A 27,845-nucleotide genomic window follows, 5' to 3' on the forward strand; every position below is an offset into this window, starting at 1 on the left:
AAATGTCAAGGGCTTCCTCAAGATTTCCTAAAAATAAACAAAATCAGTTGAAAAAAATTTTTTTTAAGTAAATGTAGCCAAAGTGTTGAAGCCAATGCTGTCCAATGTGTAAAACAGTATCCTGTGAAATTAAAGTATTTGTTTCATGGTAACTAGATAGCTGTACAGTGGCAAAGCTGAGAAATGTGTCGCATGCAACGCCTTGCGAAATAATTTATACCCCTTAAACTTTACCACATATTGTGATGTAAAAACCACAAACCTCATGGTACTTTATTTCTATAGAATACGACCAACACATAACAATGACTTTCTTTTTGCCACTTTTACATAAAGGCCAGATTTGTAGAGTACACAGCTAACAGATTTTTCCACCTAAGCTATGGCTCTCTGCAGCTCCTCCACAGGTACCATGGACTTCCTGTCTCATTTCTGAATACCACTCTCTTTGCCTGTCCTGTCAATATGTATGGATATATTGGCAGGACTTGGTATAATGCAGAGAATAATCAACCCACTTCTTCCATTTCATAGCAAACCATTACTTTGTCGGTCTGTCATATAAAATCTCAATTAAAGACAATTAAGGTTTGTAGTTGTAACTGGGCCAAATGTGGAAAGGTTGAAGAAGTATGGATTATTTTGCAAGGTTACTACTACATCATAATAATGTACATGACCTTTGATTGTTTGTGTTCCATACTGAATTAACCAAAAAAAAAACAATTAAATGTTTATGAATCACCAGGAGGACATCAATCAATCAACTAATCAATGAGCACCATGTCTAACTGGAAACACAGCTCAACTGGCCTGATGACTGTTTTTATGAAAATAAAGAAAACAAAGTTATGCATGTTCTAAAGTGTGTTTTTTTTATTAGAGCAGTTTACAAAAGTTGCATATTTCACATTTCTAATAAGTGCAAATTGGTCTAAAAAGCTAAAATATCAAAATGTAGGTTAAAAAGGTGACGAGGTTGAAACTCTTTACAGAACTCGATTCAGCTCTTGAGGCGGCTCACCAGAACTCGTCTTCTTCATCCTTAAGCGAGAATGCTGCAATGCTGAGGAAAACAAACCGAGTTAATAAGTGAAGCCCTCAAGGGACAGAAAAAAGCATAACCCATCAGAGGAAGATATTTTGAAATGAAGTTGAAGTAATTCCAGAGCTAATAACATCACTGATCTATCAGGAGATGGGAAACCACAAAAGCAATCAGTTATTGGGATTACAGCACATCCAGAAACTGCAGAAGGAGGCTGAAAGCTTGGACAAGCTTGTTCTTGTATTAAAGGTTTCTGAAGTAACGTCATACCTTTAGAATTGTTTTATATGCAATATAGTGATATGTCTACAAATCAACACGGCAGCTTTATTTGTGTTACCTTTCATCTTTTTCCTCAAATAAACTCTTGTCCTCTGGGCTCATCTGTCCTCCTTCCTCTCTTACAGGCTTCTAGAAATGCACAAAAAAAGCCAAATATACGGTTAAGTAAACTATACAAGTCAAACATAAAATGTTGACTTTTAGATTAAACTGACCTGCTCATTCTGCTTCTCTCTTGCTTCCAGAACCATCTTCATGTATTTCTCCAGTGGATTTTCTACTTTTGGCTCTTCCCTGCTCTGCTCATCGTCTTTTCCTTTCTTAATGTCAGCTTCTTCTTCTGTTTCTTCTCCTTCCTTTTCCGTTTGCACTGCCTCTTCCAAAAGCTGGTTAGACAGAGAAGCGGTCACTGTTAAATTCAGATCAACATCTTTTATGCATCGCCACGCTGGATTCACCGTTACCGTCTCCTTCGCCAGACGTTCCAATTCCTGCAGCTCTAGCTCTTTAGTTTCTTCTAGCTCCCTCTGCCTTTGTTCTTGTTTCTCTTTCCGCTCTCTTTCCCACCTCTGCTCCTCTTCTTCCTCTTCCTTTTTGACAGAGTCACCTGAGGTCTCTTGAACGTCTAGACAAAAGTGGAGTGACATAAATTCAGGATGCGGGATATGAGCAAAACATGGCAGACTGGTAGCAGTAAGAATGATGGCCTTCAACATAAATATAAAATGCATATCATTGTGGGTCAACCAAGATTAAGGGTCATTACTGGACGGGTTGACTCACCAGGCTGGCTGTGCGAGTCTGCAGGGTCTTCTGGGAGGTCCTGGGGCTGGGGGGTGGCGGGCCCTTCGGGGGCCTCCTCAGAGAGAGGGACAGCAGTGTCCAGGAGAAGCTCTGGAATGTGGCCGGGCTCTGGAGGGAGACGCAGCACAAAGAGATCTTTTATGCTCCACCATAATACAACAGAGCCAGAGAACCGGCACAGAATACATAATCAGCTGTCCTTCATCTTCGCCATTGTGCGGGGCTGCTGAAAGGACATGCTGGGGGCCAAATTCATAGCCATTAAAAAACAGGAAAAAAAGTCTGAACCATCAAAGTTGTACATGACACCTGCTGCAAATAACATGGCAGCAGATCATTTGGGAATTTCAGCGGAAAAATGTTCTACTGGAAGGTTGAAGATACACAATAAAACTATATAATGCCAGAGTATAAGTAGCTTGTCCCCCATTGCCACATTACAGCCACAATTTTCTTTATTGGATGTTATGTGAAAGCAGTACGTAATTATGAAGTGGTTTTATGGAATTATGGTTTTTGAGATGTTTGCAAACAAAAATCTGTAAAGGGGACACAAGTCAACGTCTCCCCCTTTTCAAAGCCATTTCTTATGGCTTTTATTCAACAATTGTTTCCTTGTCTCCATGTTTCTATAAATATAAACTATTTTTAAAACAATGCATCTTTTCCTTCCACTTCACAATTGCACACAAATGGGTTGGTCTATGACATAAAATCACAATAACACTGTGATGTGTGTGGTTTAACACTGAAATGTGGCATGAATTCCTTGTCAAAGAACTGTCTGTGTATGATTGCATGTCTGTTCGGATGGAGTGCGAGGTTTCCAATTTTAAGTGCTGAGAGCTGCGACGTGCTTCTCTGGCACGTCTTTTCCACATATTTGTCAGTCAGAACTCTACAGAGATTTTAAGTGTTAACACATGTGAAAAAATCCATCACGAATTATGTTCAGCTCGCTTCAAAATGAGGAGCATGTAGGGAGATTAAAGAACGAAAATGATTCTTCCCCCTATCATAAAAAGAAAGTATTGGGTTTAACAACATGCACCATGACATGACTGCTAATACTCTAGAACACCTTGCAAATCTCCTGTTAGATCTTCAAGGTTTATCTCCTCTGGATGCGGGGAAGACTCCAAGCTGGAAAACACAGGCTGTGCTTTTGGTGGACTTGAAAGAAACAAGGGCAAACAAGACAACATTAAAATTCATGACCATGAAATAAAACGTGAAATGTTTGTCCTTGTCTTAGCGGCAGCAGATGGTACCTGGAGTGGTCCCGTGCTGTGCTCCTGAGCTGGGGGCTGTGAGGTGGACTGAGCTCAGGAGAAAAGTCACCTGCGTTTGCGACGGTGACGACGGAGGCACAGAAGAGCTGTGTGTCAGACAGTGGCGGCTGGGAGAGTGCCATCGCAGACACCGCTGGCTCTAAGGGGGAGCAAGGACTTATATTGAGAAACAAGACTAAAAGAGGATCAATTTAAACTTCAAGTAGTTGTGTTTGGCATTCCTTGACAAATGAAAAAGCTACCTTCTGCATTCTGCTTCTGATGTCTCCTTCTGGAACAGGATTGTGGCATCCCAGACGATTGTTTAACTGAAGCAGAGCTTTCATCCTGACTTTGTCCGTCTCTTACAAATACAGGTTCAGACAAAGAATGGCGACTCTGTTCAGGGACAAATGGGGCCTGAGGCTGGTCATAGACTTCTGAAGGAGGCATGATGTTTCCGGTGTCGTGGGATACCAATGCGGGGGATTGGATACATTGAGGAGTGAGTTGTTTGAGTAAAGTCTTTGGTCTGTGGGTTGAATAGTTGTGTGAAGGCAGAGAGTCTTTCTTCCTCAAAGAGGAACTGGGGTAATGTGAAAAATAGGTTTGCTGTGGTGAAAGAGGCCTATGAGAGGCAATGGGGGGCACTGCCCTCTGCTGGTAGTTTCTGTAAGCTTCCTCCAAGCTTTCAGCCTCCTTCTGCAGTTTCTGGATGCGAGCTTTGGCTTCTGCCACGAGCTCCATGTCCGAGTCTGGAGAATCGCTCCAGGGGAACTTGTGTCTTCGCAATGGCTCACCTATTTCAAAGACATCATGGTGACTCACCCTGGACCTCAGCATAGCTCTGTCCACGTAGATGTCGGGTGGAACCAGCGAGTCAGCGCTGAACTCCAGAACAGAGCGATCAACAAGAGAGGGCTTCGGGTTACGCAGCACTTCATTTTCCAGAGCTGTCGTTATCGATTGAGTCACACAGGAGGAAATGAAAAAGGAAAAGCAAACAGAGAGGGGGGGGTTCAACACTAAAACAGAAGACCTCCACCAGAAATACAAGCAACTACATCTAAAACAGAGTTACTACCGTTAGACAGCAGCATTCTTTCTTGGTTTCATTTTGTTGCAGTGCCGACAAAACTCTTCGTACTCTTCATTTTCCCATTTCAACTTTTTTTGGTATTTTACTGAACAGACCAACTCAAAGTAGCACATTACTATGAAGTGGATTTAGTGGAATGATTTGGTTTTCTAACATGCTTACAAACAAAAGAATCTTAGGAGAGTTTGTATTCTGTCCCCTTTATTCTGATGTGTGTAATTTAATCTCTATACAAATCCAGCAGTTTTGTCAAGACTTCATGGGTTACATAGTTAGAGATGTTCAAATTTAGTAGAAGCATCCCCAACAGTCTTCAAGCTGTAATTACAGTAAATAGCGCTTCTAGATGAAATAGACACAGGGGAGCTACAAAAGTGTGCCCCACTTTTTCCTCACTGTCCTTCCACTTCACTGTTTTGTTCTACTTTGTTGTATTATATCAAATAAAATGCCAATAAGACACATTGAATTTTGCAACATGACAAAATGAGGCATGAATAGTTTTGCAAGACATTTTAAACAATGGGGAAAATATTTGACACCTGACAAATATCTTCACTCAAAAAACAAAAAGAAAGCAAATCTGTCTATTCAGAGTTGAAAATTTGACAACAAACGTGCTACAGAGTCTAACATGCATAACTGAACAAACCTAACATGACACAAAGATCAAGTTAACACAAACTACAAGTTGCACCACATGCTACCTTGCTGTGTTTGATGAAGCTGTGTTTTGATCTCCTCGACATGCTTAGTCATCCACTCTGCCCTGTCCTCACACTCTGTCAGCTGAGCTTTAAGCTGAGCACATCGTTCCACCTGCAGAGAGAGAGAGAAAAAAAATTACAATTCACCGTCTTGCAAAGTTTTGTATTTGTACCAGAGGCACAAAAGCATTTTTCTTCCTATGTGACCATAGGGAAGAATGTAGGTCACATAGTTTCCCACAGTCTTCCAAGTAATCTGGTGGAACAGGACTGACCTCACTCTGAAGCTGCGTTTGCAGCACCTGTTTCTGGTTTTCAAACTCTGCCTCGTCCAGCGTACGAGCGTTCTGCAGTCGGTGAAGCTCTGTCTGCAAGGCCAGTTCTTCCTTAGATGGTTTGATCATTTCTAAGAAAGGGGGTTTACAAAACATATTTAGTTAATGTATGCAAAAGCATTCATGTGCCTTACATTTGTTAACCATTTTATAAAAGGCAGCACCTAATTGTGAACTGTAAGTAAAATATAATGAATTCTAAATTCTTCTAAATTTGTATTCAGCCTCTGAGTCAAGACTTTTCAGACTGTCTTTAGGAGACAGCTGTTTCTAACAGCTTTCCACATGCGGAAACAGAAGTTGCGCCATTTCCTGAGCTAGAAAATAGATAAACCTCCATCAGACTGGATGGAGATGGCACACAGCTAATTTAGTCAAAATTTAGAATATTATTTTAAAAGTTAATTCTTAGTCTTCGTGACGCTTTGAAGCCTATTCACCAATTACCGAGGCAGCTGGTTGCACTGGATTGTATTTAGAAGTCACATAGTAAGATAAGATAAGATTTATTGTCATTGTCATCAACAGATTACAACGAGATTGAGATTTGCTCGACTCGAGTTAAGATGCAGATTATGTGTATATACATAATATACAAAGATAAAGAAATAAATAGTACAAAATGAGAAATAAATAGACATCAGAAGATGGTTGCAGCGCCTGGAGGTGTCGCAACAGAATTTACATTTTTAACAAAGTGGTGTCAAGAGCAGAAGTTCTTATGCCTTTGAATTTAGTGCCATGATTGCCATTGGGTAAAAAACTGTTTTGTTTTTAATGAAGCCCTGTTTAAGGAGGGCTTCATTCAAATGCATGCCACACTGTTCAGATCATTATTTGTAAATAATAAATGAAAGAGAGGGAGAGAAAAATCATCATGCTCCCACTTTCAATTGGCTTAACACATATCCGAAAGAAGTACTTTGAAGTTATAAGTTGTAATGAAAAATAAAAGGGAGGGAGGGTTAATTAAAGATATATGAGTATTTTGAAAAGGCACTATATAATTTCTTTTTAAGTAAATATGTCCAATTTCTACCACACTCAGAGTTTCTACTGAACTCAGGCTACTGTGTAACTGTGTTACTGACAGAGAAATAAACCAACACATTTTTTCCACTTATTAAACAGGGTGAATTCGGTCTCCCTCACAGAGAAGAAACATTTTTGTTTGCTGCTGGTAAACAGAGCTTTCTGTCTCCGCTTACATTTTAATAGCTTTCCTTCACAGACAGTCTGCAAAGCTACAGGTCAGCCAAAGAGGCCCCACACTGGAAGACCAGGCTCACTCAATTAGACTCAGGGTGAGGCAGAGAGACAGACTGGACTGAACGTTTCACGGCACACTGAAGCTCATACTGAATGGAGTCACAGACACTCAATATAAGAGAGGAACTAGAAAAGAAAAAAACTGCATACATTACATTAACAGAATGTGTATTTGCACCTTGTTTATGTTATCTGAGTAACAGCTGATATGGATATGAAGGAAACAGAAGCTGTTTCATATTCATTAGAAATGCGGCGGTCTCCCTTCACCTGCACGGAGCCGCTGGTTCTCTCCTTGTGCTTCTTCCAGCTGTTTCTTCAGCAGCTGCAGCTGTCCCAGCAGCTCCGTTTTCTCCCGTTTCAAGCGGGAATAGTCGCTTGTACTCTCCAGTCGTTCTTTTAACAGCTCCTTCTGTTGAGTCAGCAGAGATATCTGCTGCTGTGCTGTTTCTAGCTCAACCTGGGAAAACAAACAATGGGTGGAATATGAAAATAGAACTTAGAAAACACTTCAATAAACCACTCTGTGGAAGTCAATCTTCTCCAATAAAGTGTTATAGGAATACTCAAAATATTTCAAATTATATGTTCGTTTAATAAACTAATACCTGAAGTCTTTTCAGCTCTATGCATGCCCTGTTGTGTTCTTCCAGTCTGGATTCAATCAAATCAGACTCCTTTTGGATTCGAGCCGTTTCCACTGGAAAAATAAAAACGCTGTGAACATTGTGAAAATTAATTCACCATCAAGCTGGTAATTTTTCCTGCAGGAAGTGAAATGCTTGCCTTTGTTTCGGTTCTCACTTTCTGTGAGTTTTTCTGTTCTTCTAAGAAATTCTTCCTTCAGCTCAAGCTGATAACTGGAATTATAGAAAGCAGATCAATCGGTGACAAAGATGACTAAAAATCAGGTTTAGCACAAAGTCAAGTCAATGATTCCTTACACTATAATACGAAAGCCACATTTCTCCTATCCCAGATTTGTAAACATTTGATGAGATAGCAGTACATTTACAGTATCCCATTAGAATTTCACAAAATTATTATTTATCTCATCTTCTCAGTATTTATTTTAACTTTTTTTTTTCTCAGAGGGCTGATAAGTCAACATACAACCTCAAGTTTTAAAGACTATAATTAGGTGCAAACATAGAATTTATTGTGGATTTTCTATAATTTCTTCAGGGTTTACTTTATATAAAGTTCAAATAAATGAATACACCTCAACTAAATATTTGGTTAAATGTTTTTTAGCAAGATGCAGAAAAACCACATGCTTTTTGTAGTCATCAGCAAGCTTCTGGCGTAGTTCTGGCTGTTTATTTGATCTCTCTTTTTGGCAAAAATGTTAAAGTTGATGTAAATTTGTTGGTTTCCAGGAACAGAACCAACTTCTACATTAATTGTGGACATGTAGTCCATTATTTTTTAATAGGATTGCTCCATAGGCTTAATGTTAGTTGACCTTTAAAGCACCAAATTGTTATGAAATCTTTGTTGATGATGCATGTAAACTTGTGACTGGAACTGTTTTAGCTTTTAATACCAAAAGCGTTCATAGGAAAGAAAATGGGGAAAAAAACGACTTCTGTGTAAGTTATTAGATTACAATTTTAGCATAATTGGGTTTTAGCTGATGAAGTTCAAGATGAGTGATGGTTCATATAAGGTAACAATATTACATCAAGTCAACCCAACAGTGACATCATCTGATAGCAATGCTAAACTTAAGAAAATACTACTTAAATCTAGGAGCTCTCTTTTGTTGGACTTTAAGTGACCTAAACAAAGCCAGATTGTGTTCTTCTTAAATAAAAAAAATACCTTGAAAGTTCATTCTTCAGTCTCTGGTCATATGTGTCCTCCATTGTCTTTACAGCCAGTTCTCTCCTCCTCAACAACTCTTCAGTAGCTCTCATCTTCTCTTCATGAATTTCACAGGACCTGACATTGACATAAAACAAAACAATGAATCAGTGACTGAAAAGAAATTCTTAAAAAAGGGCCTCTAAAAATATCTTACTTTTCAAAAGCCTCCGTTCTCATCCTCAACTCATTTTCTCTGCTGCGCAGCGTTTCGATTTCTTTCAGCAGTAACTGTCTCTGCATGTAGACATTTTTTTCTTCAATCTAAGAATAACACAGTCATTAAAGAATGTTTACACTAATAGTCAAAAGAATTAAAGTCTGCAGATTTGGAAATATTTAAGAATGCAAAAGGTTTTGATATCTAAAGTCAGTAACTTGGAAGTCAAAGTTTCAAAAGTCAGCAATCATTCTTCTTTAACCAGAGAAAGACATCTTGCCATATTGATGACATTCTTGTTGTCTATTCAGATAAAGTAACAGCAAATGTAGCTCACTTAGTGGACCACTTATTCTAATATCTTTTTTTGTCAACACTGCACATATATACAAGGGTTCTGATAACTATTTAATCTGTTTGGATGAAACTTGGAGCTGGTGTATCAAGTGCAGGAGTAGGCCGATAAAAGATCAACCCTTAAAAAAAACTGCTGAAAGAGAGCTAAAAAAAAAAACTTCACTTTCTTTACCCATCAAAAAGAAATTGTCTAACTATCACCAGCAGAAGCTGGGTAATCTTGAAAATAAAGCAGCTTTTAGAACTACATTATCTTTTGAGAATGAGGTAAAAGAAGTTTCTGGTCTATGCAGAACACTTTTTCACAATTATCTAATTCTGACATTATCACTTATGAAAAAATATTAACCCAGCTTCTAAAAAGCATATCATATGCCAAGGATTTTAAGTATTTAAAGAGAAAGTGCATAGAAAAACAAGTTATTATAAGTGTCTTACCTCTTGCTGTTTTTGCAACCTCTCAATGGCATTTTTCTCTCGGTCCATCAGTGCCTTTGCCCTCATTTCGTAAGTCCTCTCCAGTTCTTGCTTTAGCTTTTCAAGTTCCTGATTAAACTTGGCTTTTTCATCCATTCTGACCTTTGCAATTTCAACATCTTTGAAATGTTTCAGCTGAGGAAATGACACAATGTAACAGCATAAATGATACAAAACAAAAACAACCCAGGGGATTAAATGTAACTCTACATGTTCATGTGTGTAAAACCTTTGTGTTCATTTCTGCTTCTTTCTGTGCTTCAATCTCTTTTTTATATGCAGCCAGTTTTGACTGGAGTGGAAACATTTTGTCTTCACCTAAACTGGAGTTCTCGTATTGTCTATCAATCATTTTCATCTTGTCAACTGGGAACAGAAAGGAAAATAACTGTGATTAACACTAAATGATAAGTGCTTGAAAACAATGAAAAAGGCAGTTATATATACAAGTTCATCCTACCGAGGGACTCTCCGTAACTTGCTAAGTTGGTTGTCTGAGTGTCGACGTCATTACGGAGGTTGTGTGCTGAATGGTGTGTCAGGTTTGTTAAAAGACTGAACAGGAGCCCTGCAAGACACGACCTTTATGCTGACGAGAAGACTTGGGTGTAAAAGAAGTTTGAATGGAAAACAAAGTTACTGAACGTACCTTTATCACCATCTTCTTTATTTAGCTGTTTAAAATTGATAATGTTAATATTACAAAACAGCTGCATTGTTAATTTGATTATATCTTACATTTACTGTGGTTAATCACCATAGATGTGAAAAAGGCTGTCGAAGGGCTAAATTTAAGAATCTGAAGAAGGTTTTCTTTCTTGAGAATCTGCCAGAATTGAGCAGAATTGTCATTACAGCCACAAAATTCAGTATACTGTACCACATAATTGTAAAATGATGCAAGACTTAAAAAATAAAAAAAAAACAAAGTGTGACTTGCATTTGTATTCAGCCTTCTGGTGTCAATGCTTATTTTGATGCAAGGTAAGTCTGATTGAAAGGATAGCATCGGTGAACCTAAAATATCAAGTACTCCATTTATGAAGTCAGTTTGGTGCATTGGATTTTATTTAGAGGTGTCAGACTAAAGGGAGGCTGAATGCAAAGGCAAGGCAGATGTCATAATTGTATTCGTAAATAACTAAAAACCACATAGAATACATTGGTGGTTGTGAATCATACAATTACAAATGCAGAAAGGAATAAAAGCAGTCATACACACCTCGTCCTTACACACACCACTCTCGGGGCAGAATATAGAAAGTGTGTACTCATACCCAAGAGTACGGAGGTGATCGGCTACTATAGTGTTGCAAGCTGAAAGTAAAAGAGTATCGGATGTCCCGGGTAGTGGCCTGAGAGCTGGATTTTGTCCCTTGGAATGTGGACTCTTCAACTCCTGGATGAGCTGATTCCGCAGCTGCACCTGGATCAGAACCAAAGGAGATCATGACCAAGGCACATTAGTGAATAAAGTGACCACACTTGTACGAAGACGAAGTTATGTGGCCTTTCTGAGGTTAATGTTACTTACTTTTAGTGTGTCAAGCACTCCTTTGTTTTTAAATGTTTGATAGAGTCTTTTCCTCAGCTCTTCTGGGGATAACGCATCCTCCTGGGACGAGGACATAACGATTACAAAAAAATAGGAAAATCCCTCAATATCGACAAATTCCGCAGCTCGTAGAAGACTAGTTTATCCTAATTCCCGAACAGACGAAGGAGAAATATATTTGTTTTTTCAGTTACTGTACAACTCAAAACAATCGATCCGCTCCCTTTAAAAATGTGAACCCAAAACATTTAAACTCGCCAACGGAAATTCTGCAGTGGGCAGGCGCATATCTATGACGCAACTGATATAAATCCTTTAAATTTTTTAAATAGCTCTCGATATATCACATTTTCCGTGCAGAATTTTACACAGACCTAATTTAGTAATGTAATTTCAAAAATAGTATGCTCCAAAAAATTCAAAGAAAAGACTAAATTAATTTAAATGGGTAGCTAACGTTTTTTTTCAATGTCGTCATCTTTTTGCGACTACGCTTTCACATCAGGAAGTGAGTTTGACGGGTAAAGAAAAACTGGGGTATTACTTTAAAATATACGTCTTTAATTTTCCTTTGGACTTGAATTTGGATCCTATTTACTTTGATAGCGAAACAATCCCTTAAAGAATCTCGTGCGTTGTCTGTTTAGTTCAAATGTGTACATGTCATTTCGTTTGTCTCGAAAGATCATTTATTTGATTGTGTTTGTTTTTCATTTACTACAGGGCATCATTTGATTTGCCAAGACAACTATACGATGTCGGGAAGCTTTTACTTTGTTATGGTCGGTCATCATGACAATCCTGTGTTTGAGATGGAGTTTTTACCAAGCGGGAAGCCTGAATCAAAGGTAATAAATATACTCGTCCCTTAAAAATTATCCTAACTGCCTTAAACAGAAATATTTTTAATAAGACTCACTCTTATATATAATAAATAGTAAATTCAGACAATTTTTGTTGAGTATTAAAATGCAGGTACCTGGTTATCCGAGGTGTAATAGTGTATTTTTGTGGTGATATGTGACGTTTGTTCTGGGCAATTCAACTGAAAAACAAACAAATCTGATAAGGGAAACTTGTATATATATCGAAAACAAACGCTGTAACCGAGTTGGATAAATGTGAACATTCTGAGATTAATATGTTAGTTAGTAAGTAATCAGAAAAATATACCATTGTCCAGCTGCAGCTGCGGAGATTGACGTGGCGTGAAATACCGAAATAAATTAGCAATAACTTCCCGAGATGCGTTTGAAAGTAAATATGCAAAACAAAATCCAACTGTTTTCTTCCTTTTTTTTTTGATCTACCTTTTAGGTGTGCTAAAACATGGCACAAACCCTGAAACTGTAAACAAACAAATTATGTGATGGTTGTGATTTGGATTTCATATTGTTGTTGTTTTTGTATATTCATGTCTCTTTGCATGAAGCACACATTGGATACCATTAACTGTTCAAGTGTCTAACAGTTTGTATTTCAAAACGCTGCCGCTTTCAGAAAACTGAACAGAAAGTTCCACAATTTTTTGTTGCTTATTTTCATTATTAAACATCCTATTTAATAGTTTATTAAATACATTATAATCTGCAAGCTCTGCATATAGAAGATGAATAGCAAGAAACTCTTTAGAAAGTAATAGAATGTTGTCATAATTTGTCTTAATCATTGGTTTCCTTTTTGTACAGCACAAGGTTCTTTCTACAAGTTATAAACATAAACAGCTCTGTAATCTTTACAGTTGAGCTAACCTTTCTAACAGACTCTTATAAAGCTGATTGCTACGTTTTCATACTTTTAAAGATTCATTAGAAATTTTTGTACTTATGATCCTCATTTAGAAGATGTGTTTCATTGACCACAGGATGACCATCGTCACCTCAACCAGTTCATCGCACACGCTGCCCTAGACTTGGTGGACGAGAACATGTGGCTGTCCAACAGCATGTACCTGAAAACTGTGGACAAGTTCAATGAGTGGTTTGTCTCAGCCTTCGTCACAGCAGGACATATCCTTTTGTGTATTATCTATTGTTTTTTTCTAAGTTTAATATTTAAACACAGTTTTTAGTGTGGTTGGTAAATTGTTTTGGACAATTCTCTACTCAGAAACTCAAAATGTCCATCTTTTTCCATTCAGTGGATACAACATATCTAAGTGGTACCAGACATGTTGAAAACCGCCATATTAAGCAACATAACAGTCGTTTCTTATACCTTTTTTATATGCATGTTTATCATATTTGCCTTGGTTTATTTTCTTTAATTAACTGCCATACAAATAAGATTCATCATGCTGCACGATGTTCGACAAGAAGATGGAATCAAGAACTTTTTTAACGATGTGTATGATTTATACATTAAGGTGAGTTGTGTTCTGTGTGACTCTATTAACCCTAATTTGATAGGCTGACTGTCTGACAATTACGTTTTATCTTCCAGTTTGCAACGAATCCTTTCTATGAAATCAACGCCCCGATACGCTCGACGGCATTTGAGCGGAAAGTCCAGTTTCTTGGAAAGAAACATCTCCTAAGTTAATCATGCCACACCAAGATCTGACTATATTCTTCTCATTGTATATATATAAATCAAAAATGCTTGTCTGTTCTTTTTCTGTTGCATTAAATAAAAAGCATGGCTAAAAGAAATTTGTATTAAATGATAGTGAGTTTATTTTCAATGTGACATTTCTTTCTACTCTGGGATAACTTTTATTTAGCTGACAATGAAGGTTGGTTTTTAAAGTAAATTCATAAGAGTAAACAAGACTTGTAGTTTAATACACAATTACGTTATTCTTTGTTATACAAATATTTCCTGTTCTTTATAAGTTCAAGCATTATTATAGCAAAATCAAAACAGCAAAAACAAATTAGATTTCCCCAGGAAGAGTTTTTAGTTTAATCTCTAGGACAATAAACTAACTTGTAAGCAGTTAATCTTAATGCTAACAGGATCAAACCAAGCTGATTTTAAATACCTGTCTGATAGTGTCCAACACTAACAATGCCACACCATAAAAATGTGCCTTTAATGTCTCTTAAGAAAACATTAAGTCAAAAATGGAAATCATATAACACGTTATAGCACTATTTCAGTATTTAACTCACTAGTGCTAAGTTGCAGCACATCCTGAAGATATTTTATCAGTACACTTTATCCATCAAAGTCAGCTGACAATGTAATAGAAAGGTTCATTGGTGTATAGTTAAAAATGGTGTATAGATTATTGTGATCACATCTTATGAGTCAGATTGATGATCCACAATCACATTTTAAAGTATTTTGTGATGGATTGTTGCATTGGAAACAATGAAAAAACACCTAGCATGTTTAAGAGTTAATAATTTGTGTATTAAAAATTGGAGGCCTTCAGATAAGTATTCAACTTTATTGTGTTTATTCCAGTTTTAAAGTATCACATACATAAATATTTCACAGATTGTTTGTTGAATCATGGCCCTCTATACAAGTATTAACATTCTATATTAGTTTTGGTCAGATACACTAGATTTTGATTTTTTTTTTTCTAAAGAACTTCAATAGAGATCTTCATGCCAAGAGTGCATTAAGGATTAGTTTTTTAAAATAGGGCTGAAAAAAACTTTCATATTTAACAAAAAAAATGTATTTGTACATCATCTAGGCTTTAGAATACAAAGATTTGCAGAAACTTGAAGGCTCAAATTTGTCATGCAAGTTATTCTTAAAGTTTATTCCCAGAAGGAAACATGTTCATGACGGTTTCTCCAACAAGGCTTTAATTTATTTATGATGCAAATACATTATACAGTTTTAAGGGGTAGTAATCAAACGCCTCTGTGGTTAGCTTTTCTAAAGACAGGATTTAGATCATTCATAATCATTAGAAACAGCTATTGGGTGATACAAATGATTTTAATACGATGCAATTAAATTCTGTAATTGTGTTGCACAATCACATTTGGAAGCCCGATAATATTTGCACTCACATCTAAGCAGTGTGTGTCATTATGACAGCAGAAAACTGGAACATTCACTATTTTAATGCATAAAGAATTTTAAAACATGCCAAAGCTAAATCAATGCAAAAGTTCCTTTGTAATTGGTCATGAATGGAGTTAGTGTTTCTTGTGTATTCTGGGCAGAGGTTCAGCAGTTGGCATCAATGAACCTTGGAGAATAATAATAAAAGAAAAAGCTAGTAGCATAATTTATTACTACAGCATATTATGCCTACAGCCTCAAAACATGACGGGCATATCAGGGGATTATTAGTGATAGCTTCAGGATTTTATGAACAGCAGGAAGTGGCAGAGCGGGGCTTTCTGTGGAGCTTGACCGTGTCTGTGGGGATGAGGTGATCCGCTTTGTCATCTGCAGCCAGCGCTCTGTGGACTGCTTCCTCAAAAGCCACAGCTACATTTGTGGCATCCTTGGCACTGGTCTCAAAATACGGGTAGTCACCATTTTCCTGGCACCACATCTGAGCTTCCTCTGTAGACACCTGCCTCTCTGTCACGTCCACTTTGTTGCCCAATACCACAAATGGGAAGTTCTCAGGCTCCTTGACATCAGCATAGTAGATGAACTCTTTCTTCCAGTTGCTCAAGTTGAGAAAACTCTGGTTATCATCCACGCTGAAGGTTAGCAGACAGCAATCGGAGCCACGATAAAAAGGAGTCCTCAGGCTACGAAAGCGCTCTTGGCCGGCAGTGTCCCAGATCTGTAGGGTTACCTGATTCCCGTCCACCTCCAGGGTCTTGTTTAGGAACTCAACACCAATAGTGTGGAAGAGGTGGGCATCAAACTTGTTGGTGACATACCGATTCATGATGGAGCTCTTTCCAACGCCACCATCACCAAGCAAGATGACTTTAAGCAGGGACTTCCTTGCCGTCATGGCTACTAACTACTTATCAAACACTGAGAAACTGTTTTACCTAATAGAAAGAAAACACAGGAATGTATTCAGTAAATTACAAAATCATCAAAACTGAATCTCTAAAATAAATTAACATTTCAGGTATATTGAATTCATTGAGGTTTACATTTAAAGATATCTCACTTTACAGCACTGACCCAAAGTAGGATAATTGTCATTTATTCTTACCCCAGTTTGACGTTGTCTTCCTCCACTGGGCCAGATCATATGCTGTTAGCCACAGTATTAGATCACATGCTCATTTGCTTAATTTTGATGATGGCAGCCATATAGAGAACATCTATCTATATGAAACACAATGACAAGAAGTCATTTTCCGGATTAACATACTCTTCAGGGCAGAAGTTATGGATGAAAATAGCAATAAAAACGTACACCGTTAATCTATGAAGGCCTAACTTGTCGTCATAACGTACAAAAACATTAACCTCCTGTAAAATGTAGCAATTAATGTGAAAGACAAATTATTCCAGGTCTAAAGGCTAGCTAAGCTTAGGCTATGCTAGGTTAAGTTGAAAATAGATAACAGATGGAAAGGTTAATGAAGAACCAAACTAGCTAGCCTGGCTTTACTTACCGAGACGATTTCTCCTAACGTGCTTCGCAGTTCTAATCGGATAGCTGCTAAAATAATGGTAACAATTAAAAAAAAAATATTTTGAATATAATGATTTCTTTCGTTTGGCAGCTCAAATAACGTCAGCTCACAGCGTTTCCTGTTCAACTCCCAGAGACTGTGCTAATAAAGCAGCTAGCCGCTAGATCATGTGATCTTAATAGAAACACAACGAGGGCTGAAATAATAACTCAAGCCCTTTTCAACTTCCATACCTTATATTTATATTTATTTGTGAGAATACTCGATGCCACGTTTTCTTAAAAAAAAAAAAAGTAAACAATTATTGTTCGCTTTCTTTACTTAATTTACACCGATAGCAAACACTACTTTTCTTGTAGGTTTTTGTAGTAATTCTGTTTGACCGCTAGATGGTGGCATTTAGGCAATGTCTGTACTCTGTAGTGCTAAGATACTACAAAAAGTCAAGCAGACGTATTTAACCGCCTTGAATACTTTCAGGTGTTGTCATGTTACAACTGCAAGCTTTAACTGTTGTGTCCTTGGGCAAGACAGTTCACCCGCATTCCCTGCTGGTGGTGATCAGAGGGCCCAGTGACGAAGTGTCTTTCTGCCTCAGGGTAGCTGTGGGTATAATGTTTCCAGTGGAACTAGTCCCCTGCATAACACATCCAGTTTGTCTTACAACAATTGGTTGTTCGAAAACATTAGTAAACACGCTGCATAAGGAAGATCAAAATACATGCCAGATAAATCACAGATAACCCTGTGCAGTAATTTAAAGTGGTATTCGGTTATAAAACAATATTCTAATCTTCAAGAACCTCACAGGATACTGTCAGTCCATCATTCTAAAATCTAACTGAAAATGTATGACACAACTGGGAAAGCCTAAGAAGATATAGAAATCCACTTAAATTGATGGGCTGTACAAGAGAAGCAGCTATGCTCATAACCACTCTGAAGGAACTTCAAACAAAGATACAGTGCTTTGGTAGAAGGACAAAATCTGTTGACAGAATAACTATAACTTTTGCATTCCACAAGTCTTGTGTTTCTGTAAGAGTGGCAAGATTGTAAAAATCTTTAAAGCGAACCATACAGAGTATTGTTTAATGTTTGCTACAAGCAATGTGGGGACACATCAAACATCTGCAAGAAGGTAATCTAGTCTGATAAGAATAATATTATGTTTTTTTAGGGACTACATTGCCAAACATTGTATGTGTCAGAAAAATAAAACCGTAAATACAACATCCCAATAGAGAAACAAGATCTAGGTCATGTTGGGCTGGTGCTTTTTGCAGCTGACCATTTGATAAAGAGACAGATGAAGCTAAACACAAGGGGATGCTGGAAGACAAGCTGTCTTCCAGTGTACATTTTATTTAACTAACATGAAATACATAGAGGAAATATATTTTTCTATGTTTTTCACAATTCAATAGAAAAAAAATATTAACAGGCATAATCTTTCCCACTATTAGAAAAAACATATTTATTGTAACCATACACCATATTTTCAATACAAATGTTGCAGCATATATGCACTGACACCTTTTATTGTTTCAACAAAAAAGCCTTCAAAAACTTAAGTCATCTACAATTTCATTCACATTACATCTTGCAGTTTATGTAGTGCACTTCACTAACGTACTGTCACATACACAACGCAAGTTAAGCAGAATACTGTTTAAACAAACTGACAAAGTTAGCTCTACCATCTGTTCCTGAGATATGAGTCATTTGTGTTTTATTTAGACTAGCTATTAACTTAAAATAAAGACGGTTCAGATCAATGTACCAGCATGGAGTGAAAGCAAACTTACATGCACTTGTTGTACGTAATCTGACTGTGCAGGTTATTGAAGCACAATAATCCTTGATGGGTTTTTTTTTCCTAAAAGATTGGACCTGCATCCTCTTGACAGGGCCCTGAGGTCAGCACAACATTATCCAACCCTATTTCGCCTCCAATGCCTTTCCCGTGTTGAGCTTCAAAGATAATCTGAAAGACATTTGGTTGAATCGTATTATTAAGTTGTAAAATTTGTTTTAATACACTCCAGTTAAATAAGCAGAATTGTAGATCAATATATTTGACAGCACGTCAAATATTTGTTGTGACGTTCATGCATAGCCGTTACTAAAGTACATTTTTTTGTGATGACAATAAGCTAAGAAAAATGTTTTTCATAAAACAGTGACTCACAGACTGTGGGGCCTCCTCCTTCCAGGCCACAGTGAGGAATTCTGTTTGCCAGCTCTGGTTTTTGCTTTGGCTTTGCTCCCAAACAGGGTAAGCATTGTTGTCCAGCAGCACCCTGAGCGAGCCTACGTCATGACCTACCACACGGTAGTCAAAGGTCAGGCAGAAGCTGCCATGTTGGGCTCGGTCACTAAGAAGCAATTTCAGCTTGGCCACATCTTCTCTGCCACCGATCAGCCCACTCAAAGCCATGTAGTACTCACCACCTGAGTGGATTTAACGGTATATTAGTAGCTGTATCAAAACAGACAATAGATATTTTGCAACACTCTTTCGTCACCCTTATCATGGTATGCCACAGTCCAGTCCATGTCATCAGTTTTATCTTGGACCCATTCACAGGCTCCCTGATCAAAGTTGCAATCCAGGAAATATTCTAGTTGGAAGAAAAGTAAAACAGTTGTACATTTTTACAATCGGCCACCCACAGACCATTTTTATTGTGTCTAAAACATGTTTTTGATTACCTTCCTGAGGTGGTTCAATGTAGAGTTCTTTGACTTCTGTGGCCGGACCAAACACTGACTCAAAGTCCTCTGATACTGAATTTAGAGAAGAAAAAAGAAGTAAATAAACAGATAATCTTCTTATCCATTTATTTTTTAAGCTATGAAAGTTGGAAGTTTTTGAAATGATTTAACTTTTTAAGGAAAAGTTAGCTTTTTTCCTTATGAAGTGGGGTTTGGCCAAATTGTCATTAGCTGAAATACCACAGTTCGGAAACACAGAATCAAGATTAGAAATAATGTTTAAGCTAAGACCTGCTCAGAATTTGGCCAATCTGAAACCATATACAAGGTCAACACTATATATTAAATCTTTATATCATCAAAAAGTCATTACACAAAAGTCTTCATTTATATGCTGTCAAATAGATTTAAAACAATGATATTTTTCAGACAAAGGTCACACTTTTTAAATCCAGTGGCTCCATCTATATCCCTTCCTTGGACTTTTTCTCCTCCAGCATCACATATTTAGGTGTAAAAATAGACCCCAGCCAAAATAAATTAAATAAAATAACTAGCATGTAATACCGTACGATTTAAAAAAAAAGTAAAATAAAATACTTGGGCATTGTGTGAGTGAATATAATGTTTTACAGATTAAATGATGAAAACATCACTCCCTTTATGTTTATATTTGAACAATAGTCTTTTCAATAAAAAACAATCATTGAGTGTAGCATAAAATAGAAAATTGGGGTTTTATAAATTTTGTAGCACAAATGTGTATTAAAAATAGGGCTTTCAGCTACTTGCTCCCTAAGCAAGTTTTATGTTTCTAATTCTATGTAGTTTGTTTGAATAACAGCTTATTTACATTGACTGACCTATTGACTCCTCTATCCCTGAAACAGGAACATTTACAATTGTTCAGTAAACCTTCTTGATCTTGATCTATTGCTTTTATACATATCCATTCAACAGAGAGTTGACAACTCTGTGATGAGTAGGCAGCCCCAGCGTCCTGCTGAGAATAGGGAGATTAGACTCTGTTTGCTGAGAATCAGACAGAACGTATGTGGTTCTGGAATATGATCTCTTCTCTTGGTTTAGCTGGAATGTGGGAGAACTACCTTTAAGTACCAATCGGGACGTTCAAAAAAATGATGTTTTCACAGACTGTGACGAAGGGAGGCATTGACTTGGCTAAGACACCTTACTTTCATGAACAACCCTGAAAAGAGGATTAATAATGGCACAGGTGATGTTTTTAAATAGGTTTGTGTCAGTAAACATTTCAACAAAATAAGAAAAGTAAATCAGACAAAGCTGTATCTTCTTTGGCTTTCCAAATAGAGATTCTGATGTTATCAATGGTCCAACAGGGGCTTTTAACCATCAGGCATAGACCTGTTCTCCATTTGCCATAATGTTTTAAAATGGAGCTTCAATGTTAGGTTTGAACCCCCCACTCCAAGCATTTTAACGTTCCTGCAGTAAACCACCGCATGTGAAAAGCAGCCCTTTGAGACTCAGATGAGTGACAGCTAGGGTTACTGAACCTGCTCGGCTCACAGTGGGGCTGGTGTTAGAGAGGCCTAGAATGGTGATGACAGGCTTTTCCTACTGGGAGGCAAGTCTTTTAGCACAACAGCTGTTTGGGGAAAACATAATAAAAGGCTTGTGGGGACTTCGCAATCTTCCTTCCCTCCTACACTCCATTGTGAGACTAGGAGGCATGCTCAAGATGAGTTTTATCCTTAGGCTTGCACATGCCAGGAGAGCAAAAAACAAATCCTTCCCAGAGGTGATGGATGTCTTGGGGCTTGTCTCCTCTTGCTATCACAGGTCTAACACAGAAGCTTGTATTTTCACGAAGATCAAGTGAGGAAGGGAAAGGCAACCTCAGTTGTCAAGTTTCTAAGAGAAATGAATGCTACAATATGACCTCTTTACTATATGCATTTATATCTGATAAAGAGAAATATTATATCAGTTCTACATTGCTGGCTTCTCATTCGGTTATTTCTATCTCTATTTCCTTTAACAAATATAGTGTGAGAGAATTTAAATATTTTACTATCAGGTTAGAGTTGACAGTAAATGGTAAATGGTAACTGGCTTTGTACTTGCATAGTGCTTTATCAAGTCAAGAGGACCCCAAAGCGTTTCACACTACAGTCATTCATTCATTCACACCCACACGCTGATGGTGGTCAGCTACTGGAGATTAGCCACAGTTGCCGTGGGGTAATGGACAGCCCAATAGGAAAACAATATATACTGGGCATTGCAAAAGCATTCATACTCCTTGAACTTCCTTACAATTTGTCACACTGAGTACTGTTTGATAGACTAGAAAAGCAGGGCATAAAGATAACGTGGAGCGAAAATCATACACAGCTTAAACTTTTTTTTTTTTCAAAATAAAAACCTACAAAGTGTGATGTACATTTGTATTCAATCTTTCTTACGCTGATACACCTAAATAAAATTTGGTGATCACTAACCAACAGAAGTTACATAATGGGTAAAGAGAAGCCCTGTTCACAGCTGCCACTAACATGCTTCCCTTTGGGGTTCAGATCGTGTAAATACAGATAAAAACACTCTGCAGACATTGTGGACAGCTTTCCTCACACCACTGTTAGAGCTCTTTGACACTTGTCTCTGCATTAGTTTGGCAGTGTGCTTGCAATCCATCCTGGGACACACTGAAGGAGTGCACCAAGCTTTTCATCCAGTCTGATCTGGTTTGAGTTATGTTGCAAAGAGCAATGGGCAAATATTTTAGTGTATAGATGCAAAAAGCTTAATCCTTGCTGGGGTGCTTGAGGCTGCAAGCTGGGATACACGGAACAGGTAAACTCAATTCAGAAAGGGCAATTTGTGGGATTTGAACCCAGGATCCTTTTGCTGCACAGCAACAGTGACTGACAGCAATAACACCATTTTTGATGCTTTACGTTAATATTCAAGTATATTTCTATTCCCAGTGCAATGGGAACCCATTCATTAGCCAACTTCAGAGGCTCAGAGTCAAAGGTAAAGCAGTCTGAGGCATCAACCCTTCCTTTACTGCTTCTTTGATCAAGAGCTTCATCCTGAGCTGATGTTTATTTCAGCTGCTGGTCAATGTGTTGAACAAAGACCAGAATTTCTGTCTGTGATTTACAACAGGACAGCTAAAAAGAAGACACTCACTGAAAACATCTCCTCTTGGGTTGAGCTGGTTTTCTTCTTCTTCCTCTTCCTCCTCCTTCTCCTCAGGAAATTCCTCTTTTCTTTCCTTCGTCCCAACATAGACCTCTCCATCGTAGTCGAAAGGTTGATGGAGGACCTTGGGGGACGGCGTCGGAACTGTTTCGGGGATGGCATTTTTTATCTCCTCGTTGCTTAACTTTCCTCCCAGGATCTCTGGCCTCACCTGGGAGTCTGGGATGACTGCAGACAGGAAAGGGAACCGAAACACACACATGGATGTGCAGTTAAAAATTAGTATTTTACCAGGACCTGTTTGTTGTTTGTATCCATTCTGCAGCTGCTCTTTTTGCTCCTGGCCTCCTTGCAGCTTCTTACCAATAAGGTCATTTTTTTTTAACAACAGCATAACAAAAAGCAGTAGGTGAAATCTGCATGCTGTTTAAGAGTGGCTGGAAAATTAAATCATGAATGCAAAACCTAAATTAGTGCTTTACATGCAAAAGTGATCTCTCATATCAGCTCTGTCATGCTGGAAGTTTTGAAGCAATGTCTATTGTGGTGGCACATTTCCAGCAGCGAGCAAGACAGAGACAAAATAAGCCAACATAAGGAAAGGTAAAGCATCGGAAGAAGTCATCCTCACATATCATCTCACCATTGAGGGAATCATCTGCACTGCCTTTGTCTCCATCCCATGACCTCTGATAAAATGGCTTGGCTATAAAAAATAAACGCATCTTGATTTGTGCTGAAACCTCTGACCTAGAGAGTCTTTGTTTATTGTGATCTCAGTCCTACTTCAAAGAGCACAGCTTTGTCTTTTCTTCTCATTCTTTCTAAAATGAGCTGGTTACAATGAAGTTTCATATTTACACAGGTGTGTTTTCAATCTAAGTCTCTTAAAGTCTTTAACATCGAGTGAACTCCAAAAGCAGGAAACTAGCCTTGGCTATGTTCCTGCTTGCTGATGGTTAAATAATCTAAATGAAATGTGCAGCTGTAAAACTACTTCTGACCAGTCTGACTGGCGGCTTTGATCTGGGGAAACCCTCATTCTTCTGCTTCTTATTTGTTTCTGTACAGTTCGAGAAGCATTCATAAAAGTGATTGTTTTAAAATATTGCCTTACCAGAGCATTCAAAGCCATTGCCTCTGAAGCCAGGTTTGCACCTACACCTGTAGGATCCATGAGTGTTCAAACAGACGGCATGTTGGCTGCACTTGTGGGTTTCATCTGCACACTCATCGAGATCTGCAATCAGGAGAACACTGCTTGTACTTTCAAAAGCATCATTAATAGCAGACGTTTCACCTTAAAGAACACCTTGTAGACCCACCTACACAGTCATATTTTCCGTTGACGTATTTCAGATCATAGCCGTTCTGGCACTTGCAGTAGTAGCTGCCAAAGGTGTTCACACATTGTCTGTTGTATGGGCACAGGTTCTTCCCAGTTGTGCATTCATCAATATCTGAGGAGAAAAAAATGATATACAACAAGGAAACATTTTTGTTGAAGTTAAGCTCCTTATTGAGGGGTGCATAAATTAGATTTTATATTTTATTTTCATTTTTATTAAGCCACATAGTTATGACTTTCTTGTTACTTCTATGTCTGGTAATAGATATCTCAATCCGTAGTTGACCGCTAAAAGTCTGGGCATGTTTTTTCATCCAATCTGGTGCAGCCAAAGTTGAAATTTAATGTGGAGTACAGGGTCATAATGTGTCCCATCAGCACTGTACAGAACATCTGGGCTCGGTTAGTTTTTGGCTTACCTTAAAAGTGAAAGCCTGTTTTTCTTGTCAAATTACTGCTGAACGTGTTAGATCAGAAGCACTATTGAAATTAGGTAATCTAGAACTGGAAGAGCAGGACTGTTTAGGATTTTGTGATCTATGTGTAGTCTGGCTCAGTCATAGCTGAAACAGAGAAGAATAAAACCTTATTGCATTTATAATCTATCAGCCTGACAGTGTAAAGTTATGACCTTATCCAGGAAAATGAATATTCCATATGAGACTTTGAAAGGCAAAGTCATTCTCTTTATTCGTTCTTTTGAAGTTGAATAGTACTCCTTGTTAACATGGCAGCTCACCTACACATGTTCTCTCATCTTGGCCTAGTTGAAGACCTGCAGATGGACAGAGGCAGCGAATCTCCCCCTCTACTTCCTCACATCCATATTGGCAGTGAGCGATAGAGCACGTTCTGGAATCTGAGCGCATTAACATAATGTACATGCTCAGACATTGACTTTTGAATTTTACTTTACATTTGAAGTAATTGTAGGTGAGAGGGAGGAAAGGAACTCACTTGCACATGATCCATCAGACATTAGCATGTATCCATTTAGACAGTAGCACTTGTAACTACCATGAGTGTTCATGCAGCGATGCTCACAGGGACGAGGTTTTAGGCCACACTCATTCAGATCTAAAAAACATCAAAACCCAAAAGGACCACACTTACATCTAAGTTCAAACATCTAAAAATGGCGTGGAACAATTTGAACCCACTCAGATCTATGTTACCCATCCCCTTCCTCACTGACCTGGAATACCCACCTTGATTACATGTTTTTCCAGTGTATCCAGGAAAACACTTGCATTTGTTGGGGCCAACACACTCTCCATGCTTGCAGCCGTGCTCGCACTGAGCTGGTAAAACATTTAACATGGAGAAAATTCCATGATATACCAGACATATTAGTGGTCAAGAGTGGTGGACTGCAGTCAAACCACACATTTCTATTATGCAGGCATTTCCTCCGGATTTTGTGGGTCAAGAAAGTTTGATGAAAAGAACAACATTCAAAAGGATGAGAAGCAGTATTCTTCCAGTACTTTGTTAAAAAAAAAAGAAACATATCCCTTGAATCTTTCTACATTTTGTCTAGTTACAACCACAAATTGCACTGTGTTTTAGAACAGAATAGAAGTGTTAAATCTAGACAAACACAAAGTTCACATGTATGCTTGCTAGTGTAAATAAAGCAGTTAAGTGAAGGCCTTGGAGGTTTGTTGAGGAATATTATTGAACAAACAGCATCATGAAGACCCAGGAGCACAACAGATCAGGGAGAAAGATGTGGAAGAACCTAATGTTAGGCTTTCCCAAGCTTCAAACATCTAACAGATTACTATTCAATCTAGCATTCAAAAAACGTTAAGACTATGGCATAAGCCTACCAAGGCATTGTTGTCTGCCAAACATGAAAAACATTCATTTAAAATCCTGGTAGGAAACAAAGTAAAAGTGGAAGAGGGCGCTCTGGTCAGATAAGAGCAAAATTGAATATCTTAGCTTACATGCCAAATTCTAAGTGTGGCAACAAACTCACACTGCATCACCCTGAACACACCATCCCTATGATAAAGCATGGTGATGACAACAACGTGCTTCTTTAATAGAAGTAAATGTTCTGGTCTGAAGTAGATGGATGGCGCTAAACACCTTCCAAAAAGTGGTTGCATGCAATTCTATGACACACTTTTCAGATTTGTATTTGAAAACCATAAATCCTTTTCCTTCCACTTCAGAACTACTCATTATTTTATTTATTGGTCTATCACATAGACTCCCAGAAAAATACAGTGTGTGGTTGCTTTCTGTCCCTTTTTTCCCCAGAAAATATTAGTAAATTATATTTTCATTTAAATATGTAGAGATCCTACCCTCGCACTGCCCTTTATTGTTTTTCGCCCAGCCATAGCAGCACTCCAGCCTCCTTCCATAGCGACACACGCCTGCTTGACTTCCAGTATGAACTTGTCGATGGTGCCTTTGTGGAAGAAGCAGTGAGGAAATGGGTATTTTATCTGCCATATTATTAATGCTATGCTCTGTTCCGAGGATTAAACATTCTGAAACAAATGAAGTTTCTACGCAAGCAAAATTATCTAGAGAGCCACAATAACACAGTGATGAAAATTTTTTTTCATTAAAAACTCTCCCCTTTTATATCCAAAATTCTCCACACAAAAAAGCTCCTTTCTCAAAAAAAAAGTATTGCAGCATCTGTTTTCGATTAATACCTTGAAAACAAACAACTAATAAAACATGTCTGCTCTTTAGCCTGTTTAAGGGTAGAAATAGGGCTTCCTGTGGAGCAACATCCAGCAGACAGGATGGAGGAAAGCACAAATTAGACTCTCCACATGATGCATATTGATACCGCATGCACAAGCCAGTTTTCAGCTGTACTTTTATCTTTGTGTGAGTTCTGGAGTCAAATGCATTTCTGGTGTCAAGCTATTCTCAGTTGTGTAGAAGGGCTCAGCATTACACTTAAAATAACCCACAGTAAGCAAAGACTACATTGCAGAAATGTATTTTTAGTTGAATTAAATATTTTTTTTATGTGCCACTAACTGAATTACTGAGTATATCTAAAAAAAAAAAAACTAAATCTAAAGGCTGCACCTCTCACATTTATTGTCTTTATTTTAAAGCTTGAAGGTAAACTCTGATAGCCCAGATGTTTAGATGTTGTGGGATTTGGAATTCTAAAAACAGCTTGCCCCCGAGGAAAGGAGGAATCTGAGACTGGACTAGAAATCAACAGGAATAGCTCAGGGAGTAGGAGCTCCTTGGTGCAACAGGTGCCCTTTGGTTACAAACAGTTGCTGCACCACATTTAGAAGACTCACACTCATCATCATCTGTTTGCAGGGACAGCATTTTAAACTTCACCTAAAGAACAAGATCTTGAAACAACCAGTTTATGTGCCATTCTCAATGTCCTTGGTTATTTTGGAGCTAATTTCTTGTATAACCATATAAAATTTAGCTGAAGATAGGGTTAAAACACAGAAAACATCACTTGTTTTGTTAGTCTGACTTACCTGTAAGCGTCTGTGCTGCCAGAGGAGATGTTGAGCAGGATAAAAAAAGCACCGATCAAAGTAAATGCCTGCATGTCTGAAAAGTTGAACAGCCCTGCTGCTTTGTTTCTCCGAGAGTCTGACTTTCAGTCTGGGGAGTTCTGACTATTCCTGCCTGAAATACACTTTCATTAAATTCCTCAGATAGGAACACGTCTTGGTTGAGCTTTAACTCAAAGCACGCTGGATTTCATGTGTGTTCAGAACCAAGACTAAAAGTCTCCTTTCTCTGTGCTCCAGCTACTCTTTGTATCCCATAATTTGCTTCCCCTTCATCCCCTCTGAATTTCTGGAGGTGGGTTGAC

The 27,845-nt window shown here is 38.0% G+C and overlaps 4 protein-coding genes across 10 annotated transcripts; 1 reads left to right on the forward strand and 3 right to left on the reverse strand.

Moving 5' to 3' along the window:
* Nucleotides 1-861: 861 nt before the first annotated feature.
* On the reverse strand, nucleotides 862-11,501 carry ofd1 (OFD1, centriole and centriolar satellite protein). 3 transcript variants are annotated; one of them, XM_023337554.1, is made up of 22 exons: nucleotides 11,210-11,501; nucleotides 10,898-11,101; nucleotides 10,433-10,501; nucleotides 10,325-10,349; nucleotides 10,136-10,243; nucleotides 9,905-10,041; nucleotides 9,637-9,810; nucleotides 8,839-8,945; nucleotides 8,640-8,759; nucleotides 7,602-7,675; nucleotides 7,424-7,515; nucleotides 7,086-7,275; nucleotides 5,487-5,617; nucleotides 5,212-5,323; nucleotides 3,669-4,358; nucleotides 3,406-3,565; nucleotides 3,216-3,307; nucleotides 2,114-2,242; nucleotides 1,795-1,955; nucleotides 1,546-1,716; nucleotides 1,389-1,459; nucleotides 862-1,066 (listed from the first exon to the last, which is right to left on the reverse strand). In XM_023337554.1, exons 1-22 carry the CDS (start codon nucleotides 11,303-11,305, stop codon nucleotides 1,021-1,023), a joined length of 3,159 nt encoding a protein of 1,052 aa, XP_023193322.1. In that variant the 5' UTR covers nucleotides 11,306-11,501; the 3' UTR covers nucleotides 862-1,020. The 3 variants fall into 3 exon arrangements, with proteins under 3 accessions (XP_023193322.1, XP_023193324.1, XP_023193323.1); XM_023337556.1 differs by lacking the exon at nucleotides 11,210-11,501 and having other exon boundaries at nucleotides 10,953-11,035; XM_023337555.1 differs by lacking the exon at nucleotides 11,210-11,501 and having other exon boundaries at nucleotides 10,325-10,501; nucleotides 10,953-11,041.
* Nucleotides 11,502-11,663: 162 nt separating this feature from the next.
* Nucleotides 11,664-13,877, forward strand: trappc2 (trafficking protein particle complex 2). 4 transcript variants are annotated; one of them, XM_023337559.1, is made up of 5 exons: nucleotides 11,664-11,738; nucleotides 11,954-12,078; nucleotides 13,095-13,239; nucleotides 13,510-13,595; nucleotides 13,673-13,877. In XM_023337559.1, the coding sequence occupies exons 1-5, from the start codon at nucleotides 11,699-11,701 to the stop codon at nucleotides 13,769-13,771; spliced, it is 495 nt and encodes a 164-aa protein (XP_023193327.1). In that variant the 5' UTR covers nucleotides 11,664-11,698; the 3' UTR covers nucleotides 13,772-13,877. The 4 variants fall into 4 exon arrangements, with proteins under 4 accessions (XP_023193327.1, XP_023193329.1, XP_023193328.1 ...); XM_023337561.1 differs by having other exon boundaries at nucleotides 11,716-11,751; XM_023337560.1 differs by having other exon boundaries at nucleotides 11,719-11,767.
* A 739-nt stretch (nucleotides 13,878-14,616) lies between these two features.
* On the reverse strand, nucleotides 14,617-17,111 carry rab9a (RAB9A, member RAS oncogene family). Its single transcript, XM_005799325.3, has 3 exons — nucleotides 16,735-17,111; nucleotides 16,326-16,441; nucleotides 14,617-16,155 (listed from the first exon to the last, which is right to left on the reverse strand). Exon 3 carries the CDS (start codon nucleotides 16,113-16,115, stop codon nucleotides 15,507-15,509), a length of 609 nt encoding a protein of 202 aa, XP_005799382.1. The 5' UTR covers nucleotides 16,116-16,155; nucleotides 16,326-16,441; nucleotides 16,735-17,111; the 3' UTR covers nucleotides 14,617-15,506.
* A 960-nt stretch (nucleotides 17,112-18,071) lies between these two features.
* egfl6 (EGF like domain multiple 6) lies at nucleotides 18,072-27,845 on the reverse strand. Of its 2 annotated transcripts, XM_005799377.2 has the most exons (13): nucleotides 27,502-27,845; nucleotides 26,332-26,438; nucleotides 25,222-25,314; nucleotides 24,971-25,090; nucleotides 24,753-24,872; nucleotides 23,991-24,125; nucleotides 23,783-23,905; nucleotides 23,309-23,371; nucleotides 22,654-22,893; nucleotides 19,471-19,545; nucleotides 19,284-19,379; nucleotides 18,947-19,209; nucleotides 18,072-18,742 (listed from the first exon to the last, which is right to left on the reverse strand). In XM_005799377.2, the coding sequence occupies exons 1-13, from the start codon at nucleotides 27,573-27,575 to the stop codon at nucleotides 18,635-18,637; spliced, it is 1,617 nt and encodes a 538-aa protein (XP_005799434.1). In that variant the 5' UTR covers nucleotides 27,576-27,845; the 3' UTR covers nucleotides 18,072-18,634. The 2 variants fall into 2 exon arrangements, with proteins under 2 accessions (XP_005799434.1, XP_023192207.1); XM_023336439.1 differs by lacking the exon at nucleotides 23,309-23,371.

Source organism: Xiphophorus maculatus, chromosome 7, assembly GCF_002775205.1.
Source record: "Xiphophorus maculatus strain JP 163 A chromosome 7, X_maculatus-5.0-male, whole genome shotgun sequence".
NCBI lineage: Eukaryota > Metazoa > Chordata > Actinopteri > Cyprinodontiformes > Poeciliidae > Xiphophorus > Xiphophorus maculatus.

Coding starts and splice junctions, on each gene's coding strand:
- ofd1 (XM_023337554.1), bottom strand. CDS start 11,305: ATGTCCTCGTCCCAGGAGGATGCGTTATCCCCAGAAGAGCTGAGGAAA. Junction 8,946..9,636: donor GGTTGCAAAAACAGCAAGAG/GTAAGACACTTA, acceptor TGTTATTCTTAG/ATTGAAGAAAAAAATGTCTA. Junction 7,276..7,423: donor TAGAGCTGAAAAGACTTCAG/GTATTAGTTTAT, acceptor TTGTTTTCCCAG/GTTGAGCTAGAAACAGCACA.
- trappc2 (XM_023337559.1), top strand. CDS start 11,699: ATGTCGTCATCTTTTTGCGACTACGCTTTCACATCAGGAA. Junction 11,739..11,953: donor CTACGCTTTCACATCAGGAA/GTGAGTTTGACG, acceptor CATTTACTACAG/GGCATCATTTGATTTGCCAA. Junction 12,079..13,094: donor GCGGGAAGCCTGAATCAAAG/GTAATAAATATA, acceptor CATTGACCACAG/GATGACCATCGTCACCTCAA.
- rab9a (XM_005799325.3), bottom strand. CDS start 16,115: ATGACGGCAAGGAAGTCCCTGCTTAAAGTCATCTTGCTTGGTGATGGT.
- egfl6 (XM_005799377.2), bottom strand. CDS start 27,575: ATGCAGGCATTTACTTTGATCGGTGCTTTTTTTATCCTGCTCAACATC. Junction 26,439..27,501: donor GGCAGCACAGACGCTTACAG/GTAAGTCAGACT, acceptor TCTTCCACAAAG/GCACCATCGACAAGTTCATA. Junction 22,894..23,308: donor TGCAGATGATTCCCTCAATG/GTGAGATGATAT, acceptor TCCTGTCTGCAG/TCATCCCAGACTCCCAGGTG.